General features: G+C 40.5%; 1 protein-coding gene across 9 annotated transcripts in view; it reads right to left on the bottom strand.

The window, feature by feature from the left end:
* DOCK7 (dedicator of cytokinesis 7) overlaps positions 1-14146 on the bottom strand; it is a gene marked incomplete at both ends in the record, with an annotated part of 202642 nt that extends 188496 nt beyond the window's left edge. For all 9 annotated transcript variants that reach the window (XM_080692026.1, XM_080692025.1, XM_080692023.1 and 6 more), the window contains one exon: positions 14109-14146. In XM_080692026.1, coding sequence (XP_080548152.1) covers positions 14109-14146 — 38 coding nt within the window. The remainder of the gene's footprint in view (positions 1-14108) is intronic.
* Positions 14147-14753: the final 607 nt, after the last annotated feature.

Raw genomic sequence — 14753 nt, forward strand, 5'->3', positions numbered from 1 at the left:
GCTATACTACATCCGATTCAAGATGTCATAAATAGTTAAAGAAGGATCTCATGCCACAAATAGCTAAGAAAACCCTTTAACCCATTAACCATCACACCATTAAATAATGATTTCAGATATTAAAATGAGAAATGTAAAATAAATAAAATAAAAATACAATTGCTTCAAAACAATAATTTTAATAATACATAAAAATATTTTAAAATATCAATAAAATATGTCTTACTTCTACATGAAGTCATGTCCCCAAACAGGAAAATTAGTAATAATTTGAAAATAAAAATTAATACAACAAGAACCATTTCTACACAGAGCAATAAGAACAATAAAAATATATAGTCCAAGCCAGGTACAGTGACACACACCTGTAATCCCAGTACTTGGAAAGTTGATATAGGAGGATGGCAGGTTCCAGGGCAGCCTCAGCAACTTGGCAAGACCCTGTTTCAAAATAATAAAATAGGGATGTGGGTATAGCCTTGGGTTCAGTCCCCACAAGCACACAAAAAAACAAATCTGCAGTCCACACAAGGGATTTATTTACACTGACATCCTCTGAAAAGATTTCATGAAATTGTAATGACAAGTCTTCCCAAATTAAAAAAAAAAAAACACTCTTTCCTAACCACACCATAAGCCAAAGTATGCAAGAAAAAAGTAAGTCCCAATATAAATTAAAATCCTTTCCTTTCTCATAAATTACTTGGTTGGTTTGGGGGGTTTTTTTTGTTTGTTTGTTTGTTTGGTTTTTTTTGGTTCTGGGGATTGAACCTAGGAGCATTCTACCTCCAAACTATATTCCTATCCTTTTTATTTTTCATTTTAAAACAAGGTCTTGCTAAGTTGCTGAAGCTGGCTTTGGCCTCTTCTTCCTGTCTCAGCCTCCCAGACTGGAATCACAGGCATATACCACCATACACAGCTAGATTACTTTTTCCAATAATTTCTCTTTCACTTAGAAATGGTTCATAGAATAAAGCAAAACGAAGGCGTCTTTTTATTTGTACTAATTAGCTATTAATACTAAAAAGTACAAAAAAGAATGTGTTAAAAATTCTGTAATTACTTATGCTCCCAAACTATAATGTGAAAATGCCTTCTTCCCCTCCCAAGAAAAGATAGATATTTGGACTATTCCTCTCCTTATCAAATTTGTTTCCACAAGCTCTTTCACTACATTAATACAGTAGTTTTCACAAAAGAAAGTACTCTTTTGGACCATTCACCATAGGATGTTAGAAATAACCAGCAAAGGACCCATATCCTAAGGGGAAATTTGTTGCAGTTGACCCTTCCTCTAACAGGTTCCCACTCTGATACCCAATCTAGCCATGATTTCCAGGACAACCCATGGATGGAAAGGCCAGTCTGGGCCTGCCCCTCTCACTTGTAATCATTCTTCATGGGATAAGAAGAAAAGCCGTAGTAAAAATGAGTAAGGAGAATTCAGACTAAATTTTCCTATTAAGAGAGTTTAGTTGAACTCCTATAAAGTCACAAAAAATAACCAGAATGTAATATATCAAGTAAGAGATTAAGATCTCTTAGAACTGGCACTACAAGTTGAGTATCCCTATACATTCAAGGCAAAGCAGCTTCTAAGAGGCTAATTCAGACAGGCAGCGCACTAGCCACTAACTACTTTCTACCATTAAATATAAAAAACCTTAGCAGGCATGGTGGCACACACTTGTAATCCCAGCATTTGGGAGGATGAGACCGGAGGATCGTGGTTGGCGGACAACCTCAGCTACTTAGTGAGGCCCACCGTAACTTAGTAAGACCCTGTTTCAAAATAAAGAATAAAAAATAGGACAAAGGGTGTAGCTCAGAGGTTGAATGCCCCTGGTTCCATCCCCAGACCCACAAATATATATATATATATACCTTGTCTTGCTGCACTGAGTTGGATTTCAGTGGTTGGAGAAGTCCAAAGTTTATAAACATTTTCTTTGGCAGAAGCACTTAACATTTAAGACACAGCTCTTTTTCTGAGGGGGACTTAAAAAAAGATGTCAGATGTCTTAGGAATCCCATCTGATACTATTTTAAGAAGGCAGTTAAGTTAAAGATTTACAAAACACTATGTTAAGTAGAGCTGGAAAACTCCAACATGGTGACCTATAGCATTTCACTGAAAGTCAATTTCCTCAACTGACATATGTAATAAAATTGTTCTTTATGCATTCATTCATTCATAGATACCTCAATTGATTTCTTCTTAGCTACTATGAATGCTGCTATAATAAATATGGGAGTGCAAATATCTCTTTGATATACTGGTTTCAGTTTCTATGGACATATACCCAGTAGTAGAGTAGCTGGTTCACACAGCAGTTCTATTTCTAGTTTTTTGAGGGAGCTACATACTATTTTCCACTATGGTTATATTATTTTACATTCCCACCAACGGTGTATGAGTTCCCCATTCTTCACATCCTCACCAACATTAGTTTGTTTTTCTGGGTTTTTGTTTGTTTCTTTTTTGTCTTGATGATTACAGCTCTTTGAACTGGGGTGAGATATTATGGTCAACTAAACTCAGTCTCCCAAGTACTGGAATTACAAGTGCGCACCACCACACCTAGCTTAAATTATACATTTTAAATGAGTAAAGTTGATGGTGGGGGAAAAAAAACCTCAATAAAGCTGAATTTTGTTTTATTTTGCTTTTTAAAAAGAGCATGGGTATAGCTAGAACTTTTCTGTGAAGGGAGGAAAACTACATATTAGAGAAGGAATAATAGTGGAGAGCTAGAAAAAGGAGCACCAGAGTGGAGTCACTGAGAAAGTTTTGTACCCTGAGAGACCATACCACAACTTTGGATCTTTAGCAAAGATTTGAAGAATCATCAAATGGCTGAGTGAAGGAGTTAGTACAGTTTTCTAGTGTCATGAGTACAGATACAGAAGAAAGACTGAGAAAGCCAAAATTAAAAAAAAAAAAAAAAAAGGTAGACGTCTTGGGAAGTCTATGAGATAGCATTAGGGTCTAAGCTAAACTTTAAAATAAATTAGGGGATAGAGAAGCTGGGTGTGGTAGTGCATGCCAGCAATCGCAGTAGTTGGGAAGCCAAGACAGGAAGATCTCAAATTAAAAGCCTCAGCAACTTAATGACACCCTCAGCAACTTAGCAAGATCCTGTTTCAATAAAAAAATAAAAAGGGCTGGGTAGCTATCTTGAAGGTAGAATGCCTCTGGGTTTATCTCTAGTACTCAAAAGAGAACTGGTTTCCTTTGTATTTTACCAGTTCCACTTAAATTGCAGGTCGTGGAGCTAGCTATATAGCCATAGCTTTAAATAACGGTAACAATATGGAACAATTTAAAGATGACTAATTTTAAAGAACAGAAGGTGGTTTGGTATGACCAGTACTTTTATCTTCCTCCTTTACATTAGAAACCCTTTCATTTTAGTAAGGAACTCATTCCTTGAGATTTGGGTGAGGCTCACACAACCCCATCTCCCTCCCAGGGCACTGAGAAGTTCAGGTGACAGAGGACTGACCAGACAACCCTATATGCCTGAACACAGCAACTGGTCAAGGAAGCACATGTAATCTGAGGTCAACGAATAACTGAGTCTCAGGATCTTTTCTGCCAAAATCCTGGTAGGATTTTGAGTCTGGGCTGTCAAATCTCATAGTAATCATTTCATATAAAATTTATCTAAGGTATGAAGAAAACAGGCCTGCTAACATCATCTATATCCCTGAAACTGATGCATTCAACATCAGGAGTGAACACTTTGGTTGCAAATTAATCTGACTTGAGTATCACTGCAACTAAAAAAAAAAAAAAAGAATCCCGCTGTTAAAAAAGTAGTGAGACATCAGAGTGGCTGCAAAAAGGTCCAATGATATAACCCAGAAGGGGACTTAAATCTCTAGGGAGAAAGAATTGATTGGAATACAGGCAAAAAGGCAACAGACACATCCTCCTCTCTCCAGACTCCTATCTACTGATTTGAGGAACTATACCTCTGCCAGAGATAGCCTGTGTGGCCAAGCAAACACATCTGCAAAACAATCTCACTAGGTCTTTGTGGAGCAGTGGCCAGAAAAATAAGGTAGCATCTTGCATTGTTTCCCATATTTCTTTGCCTCACTTTCCTTTTTCCTGATCCCTAAGACTGTGCTTCCCAAATAAGGCATCAATTCCTAAACCTTAGTTCTGTTTCTAAGGAACTCAGAAAAAGTATCTACAAAAACTCTCCACAAACAGACTTAATAGTAAAACAAGGTTTTCCCTTTAAGATCATAAACAAAACAAGAATGCTCAATATTAATACAATACTGAACAGAAATGGTAATAATCTACATTTACTATCTACATAGTAAAACAAGCAAAAGGTGTTAGTCAGCTTTCTATCACTGGAACAATATATCTGAGGTAATTAACTTACAAAGAGAAAAGGCTTGTTTTGGCTCATACTTTGGGAAGTACCAATCCATGATCAGTTGGCCCCTTTGTTCTGGTCTATGAGAAGATAGCACATCAATGGAGTGAGGATATGGCAGAGCAAAACTGCTCACCTTTTGGCCAGGAAGCAAAAAAATGAGGAAGAAAGAGGCTAAGGCCCAACAATCCCCATCAAGGTCAAACCTCCAATGATCTAAATACCTCCCAGAGGCCTCACCTCTTTTTTTTTTTTTTTTCTTTTTGATGATTAACCCAGCAGCATTCTACCTCTAAACTAAATCCTCAGCCCTTTTTATTTTTGAAACAGTCTCAAATGTGCAATCCTCCTGGTCTCAGTCTCTCAAGTACTGAGATTATAAACATACTTCACTACATTCTAATAGGCCCCACTTTTTTTTTTTTTGCAGTATTGGGGAATGGAACCCAGGGGCATTCTACCTCCAAGCTACACCCTCAGCCCTACTTTTTATTCTCTATTTGGAAACAGGGTCTCACTGAGTTGCAAAGAGTCTCACTAATTAGCTGAGGCTGTCCGCGAACCTACGATCCTCCTGTCTCAGCTTCCAAATGCTGGGATTACAATCGTATGCCACCACACCCAGCTAGGCCCCACTTCTTAAAGGTTCTACTACCTCCCAACAACACTACCTTGGGGTCCAAGCCTTTAAAGCATGGTCCTTTGGGGGATAGTCATGGTCCAAACTGTAGCAAACAGCATGGACAACAATACACACACCTCTAATCCCAGTACAAATTTACAAGAAAATTCAAAGGATTTTTTTTTTTTTTGGTGGGTCTGGGGATAAAACTCAGGGGCATTCAACCTCCAAGCTACACCCCCTGCCCTATTATTTTATTCTTTATTTTGAGACAGGGTCTCACTAAATTGCAGAGGGCCTCACTAAGTAGCTGAGGCTGTCTGCAAACTGCGATCCTCCAGTCTCAGCTTCCCAAATGCTGGGATTATAAGCGTGCACCACCACGCCCAGTTTCAAAGGGTTTTTGTAAAAGCAGCCAAAATACTTTTGGAACAAGGAATTGATCTACTAACGCCAAAGATGACTATAGTTAAGATCATTTATAGCCGGGCGTGGTGGCGCACACTTATAATCCCCTTGCTTGGGAGGCGGATACAGGAGGATCACGCAGGTTCAAAGCCAGCCTCTCTGGCTTAAGAGACCCTGTTTCCAAATTAAAAATATATATATATATACCTAAAATAGGTCTAGGAGTGTAGCCTGGAGGTAGAATGCCCCTGGGTTCCATCCCCAGTATCACAAACACACAAAAAAATCATTTGTAATTGGTGAAAAGATACATAACTACACCAATGGAACAAAATAGCCCAGAAAAAGGCCAACAAATAAGAAAACATGGGGACAGAGTAGATTAGTGGGAAATAAATAATCCATTTAGGAAAAATTTTCACATCATATATATATATATATATATATATATATATATATTATCCAAATGAAATATAAACCTAAATATATAGTTACCCTACAAAGTTATAATAATATATACAAATATATTTTTGTGTGTGTATATGTGGTAGTATGGACTGAACCTAGTGGTGTTCTACTTCTGAGCTACAATCCCAGCCCTACTTTTTTTTAGAAACAGGGTCTCACTAAGTACAACCTAAAATAACTCATACATATGTACAGCAGAATATATGTATAACATATATTCATAGAAATAATCTAAGTGTCAAAAATTATAAACAATCCAAATGTTCAATTACTGTAGCATAAATAAATTATATGTATTTATAATGAAATGCTATAAGGGAATTAAAATCAGTGAGTCTCTATTATTCACAATATCATAAATGAATCTTGTAAATAATTTTTTTTTGGTGGTACTGGGGTTCCTGGAAGCCCTTCTACCTCTGGGCTATACTCCCAGACCTATTTTTACATTTTTATTTGGAAACAGGGTCTCCTAAGCCAGCGTGCGCGGCTGGCTTCAAACCTGTGCAAGCCTCCTGTCTCTGCCTCCCAAGCGCGGGGATTACAAGCGTGCGCCACCATGCCCGGCTCTTGCAAATAATTTTGAGCAAAAGACAGAAAGCATACAAACATACAATATGAATATGTCTCCTATATATACATATATGTGTGTGTGTGTGTGTGTGTGTGTGTGTGTGTGTGTGTGTGTATATATATATATGTATGTATGTATGTCTGGGAGTGTAGCCCAGAGGTAGAAGGGTTTCCAGGAACCCCAGTACCACCAAAAAAAAAAAAAAAAAATACCTCCTAAAAGTCGGGCATGGTGACACACACTTGTAATCCCAGTATTTGGAAGGCTGAGACAGGAGGACTGCAGTTCACAGGCAGCCTCAGCTACTAGTGAGGCCTTTGCAACTCAATGTGACCCTGTTTCAAAATGAAGAATAAAAATTAGGCCTGGGGGTGTGGATAGGAGGTAGAATTCTCCTGGGTTCCATCCCCAACACCACCAAAAAAAAAAACCAAAAAAAAAAAAACTTCCTAAAGCAGAAAAAAAATTACATTGCTTAGAAATAGATCTGCATGTGGTAAAAATAAAAATAAAAAAGGAAATAATTATACTAAATGTCAGTATAGCATAAAGAATGGACAAGATTTTTAAAAGAAGGCTGTATCAAGAAGAAAAAGAAAAATAGAACAGTTAAAGAGACTGAAACGAGCACAGCATTTATGAGAGCACAGTAAAAACAAAGGACAGCAGGGCGTGGTGGTGCACACTTGTAATCCCAGAGACAGAAGGATCACACAGGTTCAAAGCCAGCCTCAGCTATTTAGTGAGGCTCTCAGGAACTCAGTGAGACCCTGTTTCCAAAAAAAGTATAAAATAGGTCTGGGAGTATAGGCCGGAGTTACAAAAGCCCCTGTGTTCCACCCCCAATACCACAAAAAAAAAAAAAAAGGACAAAGTATAAACTAAAGAATTAGCAAACAAGAAGACTAGACTGTAGACTAGCTTAATCCAGATGTGGAACAAATAGGAAAAAAATTTAAATTGAGCAACAAATGTACCACTCACTAATAGTCACCTTTTCTTTTTCAGTACTGTGGATTGAACCCAGGGGCATTCTATTTCTGAGCTATACCCACGGCCCTATTTTTTATCCTTTTATTTTGAAACAGGGGTCTCACTAAGTTGTGAAGGGCCTCACTAAGTAGCTGAAGCTAGCCACGAACCTACGATCCTCCTGTCTTAGCCTCCCAAGTACTGAGATTACAAGTGTGGGCCACCACACACACACAAACACACACACACACACACACACACACACACACACACACACACACACACAAGCAAAAGTTTGGATTTAATAGTTTAAGAAATCATTCTGTATTCTTGAACAAAAGGATGCTATGATGAAAGCTGTGTTTAAGAGAGACTTTGCAACACATCTGAATTAGAGGATGGAGAGACTGAACCAGCTAAGTTATGAAACATGCTCCAAAATGGAGAGTGGTGGTCATTCAAACACGCAGGTGCCCAATATCAACAAGACAGTGAAGGTCTAGAACTGCCATCAGAGAACTCTAAAATGCCATATAAAAATGGGAAGGGGGGAAACAGATAAAGCATGAGCAATTAAGTGGGGTAAATAGCTCACAAAATCAGTGCTCATGAGATGAGAAAAAGAATAAAGGCAAAGGTTCCAAACCCTCAAGAGTTCTATAATTCAAGTGCATATAAGGTTAGCATATCCATATGGCCCAGGGGTTCACAAGGAGAAGGAGAAGGAAGTAGTGATGATTTTACCCCCCAAAATGGGAGAAATGTGGCTAAAAAAGAACAAAGAATGACCGGTCGGCAGCTAAAAATAAAAGAAGACTCAATGGTTCTTCATTTTATGATGACAAAAGCATAAGGAGGAAAAAAGATGATAGAAACGGGACTGGGGGCTAGCTCAGTGGTAGAGACCAAGCTCAGCACGCATGAGGCCCAGGGCCTTACCCCAGCCACACACATGCTTAAAAGCTGGAGGGGAAAGTATAGAATCAGGGTTCTGAGGGAAGTGGCAAGGAATGGTTTCAAAGTACAATCAAATGGGTAAGCTTTAAGACAAAGACCTTCCAGGCTCAGGGAAATATGGTTAAATGACAGAAGTATGCTTAGGTTAAAATGAAGGATGAATATTAGACTCACAATCTTTCAGAAAAATGATAAATAAAAGAAATGATATAGAATAAACCTCATTTGAAATAGACAATAAAATGTCAACTCTGAGCTGTTCTAGTCTCCCTCTAACACTACTGGTGCAACTCAGAAGCAAAAAAATAGATGTCCAGCATTAAGAACTGGGTGATGTGTGCATGTATGTCTCCACCATCTTTGTATCCCATTAAGATGTGTGACTACAACACACCAATAAAAAATTTTAAATTAAAAAAAAAAAAAGCCAGGCGTGGTAGCTCATGCTTGTAATCCCAGCATTTTGGAGGCTGAAAAGGAAGTATATCACAAGTTCAAAGACAGCCTCAGCTACTTAGTGAAGCCCTTTGCAACTCAGTGAGACCCTGTTTCAAAATAGAAGAATAAAAATTAGGGTTGAGGGTGTCACTCAGAGGTATAATGCCCCTGGGTTCCATCCCCAGTACTGCAAAAAAAAAAAAAAAAAGATTTCTTGAGACACACACACACACACACACACACACACACGAAGAATTAGTAAGATGAGTATGAAAAGTCCAGTCACTTGACCTAACTAGTTCCATTTTTCCCTCTTTGATTCCATTTGCCTCTTTAATTTTTTTTTCCTTCTGAGCCACTTTCTTTGACAGTTTCAAACAGCAGATCTATTGATAGGCATCTTTATAATAAGAAACCAAAACTACCTCCAAGCAATAAGGAACCCCAGAAAAAAGATCTCCCCATGATCTCCCCATGTTGTGCTTGCTCCCTACTCAGCAGCAAATACTCTACGATGAACTGAGGCTGCCCCCTAAGCAGGAGCAATCATTTCATGATAGAAAGTGAATCACCCCTGAGCTTCTCAGAACCAGTCCTGAGAAAATGGTCAATCAGACCAGGGACTGACCGAGGTGACCTACTCTACCAGCTATGAAATGCAACACTCTAGTCGTATAAGCCCCCAACATTTCCCTTTTTCTATAAAAAAAAAAAAACTCAAAAGTTTCTATCAGCCCCTTAAAAACAGACCTTGCTGGCTTAGCCATAATTAAAAATCCTTTCCTGTGGTTCACCACTGCTCATCAATTTGATTGACATATTGGACCAGGAGACCAAGCCCAGTCTACTGGGACTCCATCAACCAGTAAAACAAAGACTAAGGAAGTTTATGTGTCCAAAGAGCTGAAACAGGCAGCACTAAAATAGTTGCTAATATATGAAATTATGAACACAAGAATTCTGATTGAAACACTACGTAATCAGTTACTAACAGAAGACTAAAATCTGAGGTGCTAAATAAGCCTATATTCAGGAATGAAGATCTGACAAAAAAGCTTTCATTAAATTCTGCTTCTTAAAAAAAAAATTCTGCTTCTTATGCAGCAAAATAATACTCAATGGACAAAATAAAAATTTTTAAGAAAGAAAGCATAACTTTTGAGATGCTAACAGCACAGTTAGAAAACCTGAAATAACCACAAAAAATATGGTGCAGGAAAAAAATATAGTCAAATAGAAAGAGTATAATACTTGAAATACGCAGACTAGAGTATGAGTCCCCATTTAGGCAATTTTTGAGGTCTCAAGTCCTTACTGGGAAAATGACAGTGATTATAATAATAGCAAATAATAAAGCAGTAATAAGAGCAGTAGCTAAGATTTTTTTAATATTTATGTTCCAGGCACAGTTCTAAGTCTTCAGATATATCAACTCATTCAATCTTCATATTAATTTTATGGAGGTTTTTTTTTTTTTTTTTTTTTGACAGTACTGGGGATGGAACCCAGAGGCACTATATCTCTGAGCTACACTCCCAGCCCTATTTTTTTAGTCATTTTAATTTTGAAACAGGGTCCCACTGAGCTGCAAATGGCCTCATTAAGTAGCTGAGGCTGTCCACTAACCGTACGGTGATCATCAGGTCTCAGCCTTCCGAATGCTGGGACTACAGGCATGCGCCACCATGCTTGACTTATGGAGGCTTTTATCTCCATTTTTCTGATGAGGAAACCAAGACACAGACAGATTGAATTAAATGCTCAGAATTACACAACTATTATGAAGTATAAACAGAATTTCAACCTGTACAAGCTGACCCCAGGACCTATATTTTTAAATGACTTTTGGCCTCTCTGAGTTATAAAGATGAAAATGTGGTAAAAAGTGCTTTAGCCAGGCATGGTCCTGCACTCTTGTAATCCCAGTACTTAAAAGGCTAGGACAGGAGAATCACAGGTTTGTGGCCAGCCTCAGCAATTTATGCCCTCCACAATTTAATGAGACCATTTCAAAATAAAACAATAAAATAGGGCTGGGAGTGTAGCTAAGAGGTAAAATGCCTCTAGGTTCCATCCCCAGCACCACACACACACACACACACACACACACACACACACACACACACAAGTGCTTTATATGTGTACAAATGTTCCTCTGTTGAGTATCAAGGAACAGGACAAAATAATACAGTCAACATTCCATAAATGAATGGGCCTTACCCCCAAAAACAGAGAAGACGGAGACAATTACTTGATAAGGACAAATATTTGTTAAGGACAAATATGCATGCTGCTTTTCTCTGATGAGGTAAACAGTAAATTAGCGATACACTCAAAGCCTTGAGGAATCACCAAATCACAGCCTCAAAAAATAATTGTACTATGCAAAGTGCTGGGGGGGGGGGGGGAAACTGCCAAAAGAAAAGATCAGTATAATTCTTTTTAAAATAAATGTTTCTGGAAAATCACGAAGCTTTAAAAAAAAAGTTTAAAATAACAACAGCCTTTTCAGAGAGCAACAGCTTTCATATGTGCACATCATGAAAAGAATGATCACTTTCAGAGAAATGACCCAAGTCACATTATAAATATTGTAATAAGAAAGCTGACAGTAAACCCTCATTATGTAAAAGTGCTATTATAAGCACTTTAGAGGTAGAGGTAGTGATTTCTTGTAATCCTCACAACAACCCTATGAGGTAAGTCCTACTATTATCCCCATTTTTAGGTAGGGAAAATTAGGTATAAGTAGAGTCAAGTGACTTGCCCTAGTTTACTCAGTAAATGGCAGTACCAAGCTGTCAAACTCAGTTTATGCTTAGAATGCGTACCATTCTTCCTATAGTGGGAAAGTTAGAAATAGAACAAAAATTGATTCAGTATTAGTCAATCATATTGGTAATAGGAGGAAAGTGTCTTCCATTCACAGTCAATATTGCCTATAGCAGACCTGTCCTTGGCTTTCCCTCTAAGTAAGTTTGCACATTCTCCCTGGACAATCTCATCAGCTCCCTAGCTTCAATTACAATCTACTTGCTGATCATTCCCAGTCTAGACCTTCAGCCCAATCTCTTCTCTGTGCCTTAAACCTGCACCAATAACCTAATAGATGTTTTTCTTTAAATGATTCAAGTCCCTAAAAACAACATGTCCAAAACTAAATCATGTCCATCCAACCTCATTTCCCATTCCCAAACCCTTTTCTCCTTTACTCCTTTATTCCTGTGAATGCCTCCGTCAACCTCCTAGTTGCCCAAATTAAAAACCTGGATGTCACCTTATCCTTCCTTAACCTTCCACATCCAATCAATCACTAATCACTGCTATATACACATCCCAAGTGCTCTCCAATCAGTGCATCTCTCTTCATTCCTGTTGACTTAATTTTATAACTTTATAAGACTTGTATATAGGGCTGTTTTGCACAATTGGTTATCTTTATTTCTTGTCACTGGTCCTGTCCCATCTGATGACAAACTCTATTAATGGAGTACAAACACTGTACATGTCTCATAGCATACTCTAATATGCACCTGCTTCATCAGCAAAATATGACAAACTTTGGTTCTATTAAAAAGACTAATATTTAGATTGTGCCAGTTAATACATTTTTAATGGCATTGTCTTTAGAAGTAAAACCCAGTTGTCTCAGCAAAAAATAATTTCCTTCCCAACTCTCTAGGCTGTACTCATTATTACAAGTATTCAAAGACCAAGTATGGGCCATGTACTAGGCTAAGAACTTTAAACAAATTAGGCTATTTAATGTTCACAGCAACTCTTATGAGCTAGATACTTTTATCACCCCCAATTTTCAGATTAGGAAACTAACACAAGAGTTTCAACAACTTGGTGAAGGTCCCAAGTTAGAAAATGACAGTCAGAACTTGAACTCAGGTCAGAGTCTGACAGCAGAGCTATTTTACCTCTTAAGGAGAAACTAAATACTAAGTTAAGTGTTTTAAACTCAAAATAAAAAATAAAGCACAAAGTTTATCAAAGAGATGCTGGGCTTTTTTATTTATTTTTATTTTTTGTAGTTTCTGAGGATTGAACCCAGGGGTGTTCTACCTCGGAGCGGCACCCTCGGCCCTATTTTTTATTCTTTATTTTGAAACAGGGTCTCACTAAATTGCCAAGGGCCTCACCAAGTAGCTGAGGCTAGCCATGAACCTGAGATCCTCCTGTCTCAGCCTTCCAAGTACTGGGATTACAAGCGTGTGCCACCACACTTGGCTCGAGGTGTTACTTTTAAATTAGAAATGTTCCCAAGAGTTAACGCTATGGAGGCAGGATGGTTAAGAAAGGTTGTTTGGTTTTTGTTTTGTTTTGTTTTGTCCAGTACTTAGAAGTCTGAAACAGGAGAATCACAAGTTCGAGTCCAGCCTCAGTACTTATCAAGACCCAGTTTCAAAATTAAAAGGGGAGTGTAGCTCAATGGTTGTGTCCCTGGATTCAATCCCCAGTTACATACACACACACACACACACACACACACACACACACACACACACACCACGCGAGATGAACAGAGAGCGAGAATGAGAATGTGAATGAGAGTATATATAGGAGAATATGAATCTTTTTGGTGGATCCAAAAACCTTTAAGAAATGTCAGCAAACCAAAAAGATTCAGAGCCACAAAAATAAGTATTTCGTATGAATGTTTCCTTTTGGGGGGACATCATAATTCACAGGAATATGGCTTTATTAAAATCAGAAATGCCTAGTATCCGATCCATAAGTACATTTCACAAAGAAATTATATACAGATATTAAGAGTCCTCCATCAATATTCAAGTTTTTTTTGGGGGGTGGAGAGAAAAGTGGCACCAAACCCAAACCAACTGTGTTACGGGCTGTGAAAGCTCGGCCCGCTCGCTCGCCTTCCTCCAGACCCCCACGCTGGGGTGCGAGGCCCGGGCGCCCCGCGGCTCGCAGCCTCCCATCCCGGTTCTTTGGGCGCGGAGAGACCCGGGCGCGCGCCGAAACTGACAAGCTCCGGCGGGGCCGGGCCCCGGGCAGCCGGCGGCGCGACCCAGCCTCAACTCTGCCCCGGCCCCGCGGGGGCCTCGCGGCCCGGCCGGGCGGGGGTCCGCGACGGGGAGGGCGGCGGGCCGGCGCGCCGCGCCCTTTGTTGGGCGGCGAGCGCGGAGCCGGCGGCCCGGGCGCACACAAAGAGCCGGGCCGGGCCGGCTCCAGGCCGAGGCCTCAGCCCGCCGCGCCGCCACACCCACCGCGTCCCCGGCCCGCCGGCCGCGGCGCCTACCTGCTGATCTTCTGGGCGAAGGCGCGGCGCTCGGCCATGGCTGCGGCGGAGGCGCGCCCGGCCCCCGCTCCTCGCCGCCCGCGCCCTCGCGGCCTCCGCCAGTCCCGGCTCCGGACCCGGGAGGCTGGGGCTGCGGCCGGAGCCGGGAACCCGTGCTGCCGTAATGCTCCTGAGAGGCGCGCACCGAGATTCCGCGGCTCCCCCGCCCGCCCGCCCGCCCCCCGCGCGCGGCGGTCCCGGCCGAGCCCCGGCCTCGGCGGGGAGCTGGGGGGCGTGGAGGCCCGCACGCCGCCGCCGCCGCCGCCTCGCCCGGCACCAGGCGACCTTGCCACCTTGCCAGGCAGGGAAAAAAGATAAGCCGGCGTGTAGGGGGAGTGTGGCTTTCCCGAAAAGGAAGGGAACGAAATGGAAGATGGACTCGGCCGAGGGGGCTGAGCTCTGCGGCCCGGGATGGCCCGGCGTGCGCGCCTGCGGCGCCCATCTCCGAGCAGTTAAAGCACTTTTCTTTTCTGCCTCGATTTCGTGAATGGACTCTGAATAGAGAAACAATGGTGTTTTGGTTTTTTTTTTTTCTTCTAGAAAGGGGGCCAGAAAAGACCTTTCTCCTGCAAAAGCAACAATAGTAATAGTTGGTTTAAGGTGCAT

Source organism: Muscardinus avellanarius (genome assembly GCF_963383645.1).
Source record: "Muscardinus avellanarius genome assembly, chromosome: 3".
Taxonomy (NCBI): domain Eukaryota; kingdom Metazoa; phylum Chordata; class Mammalia; order Rodentia; family Gliridae; genus Muscardinus; species Muscardinus avellanarius.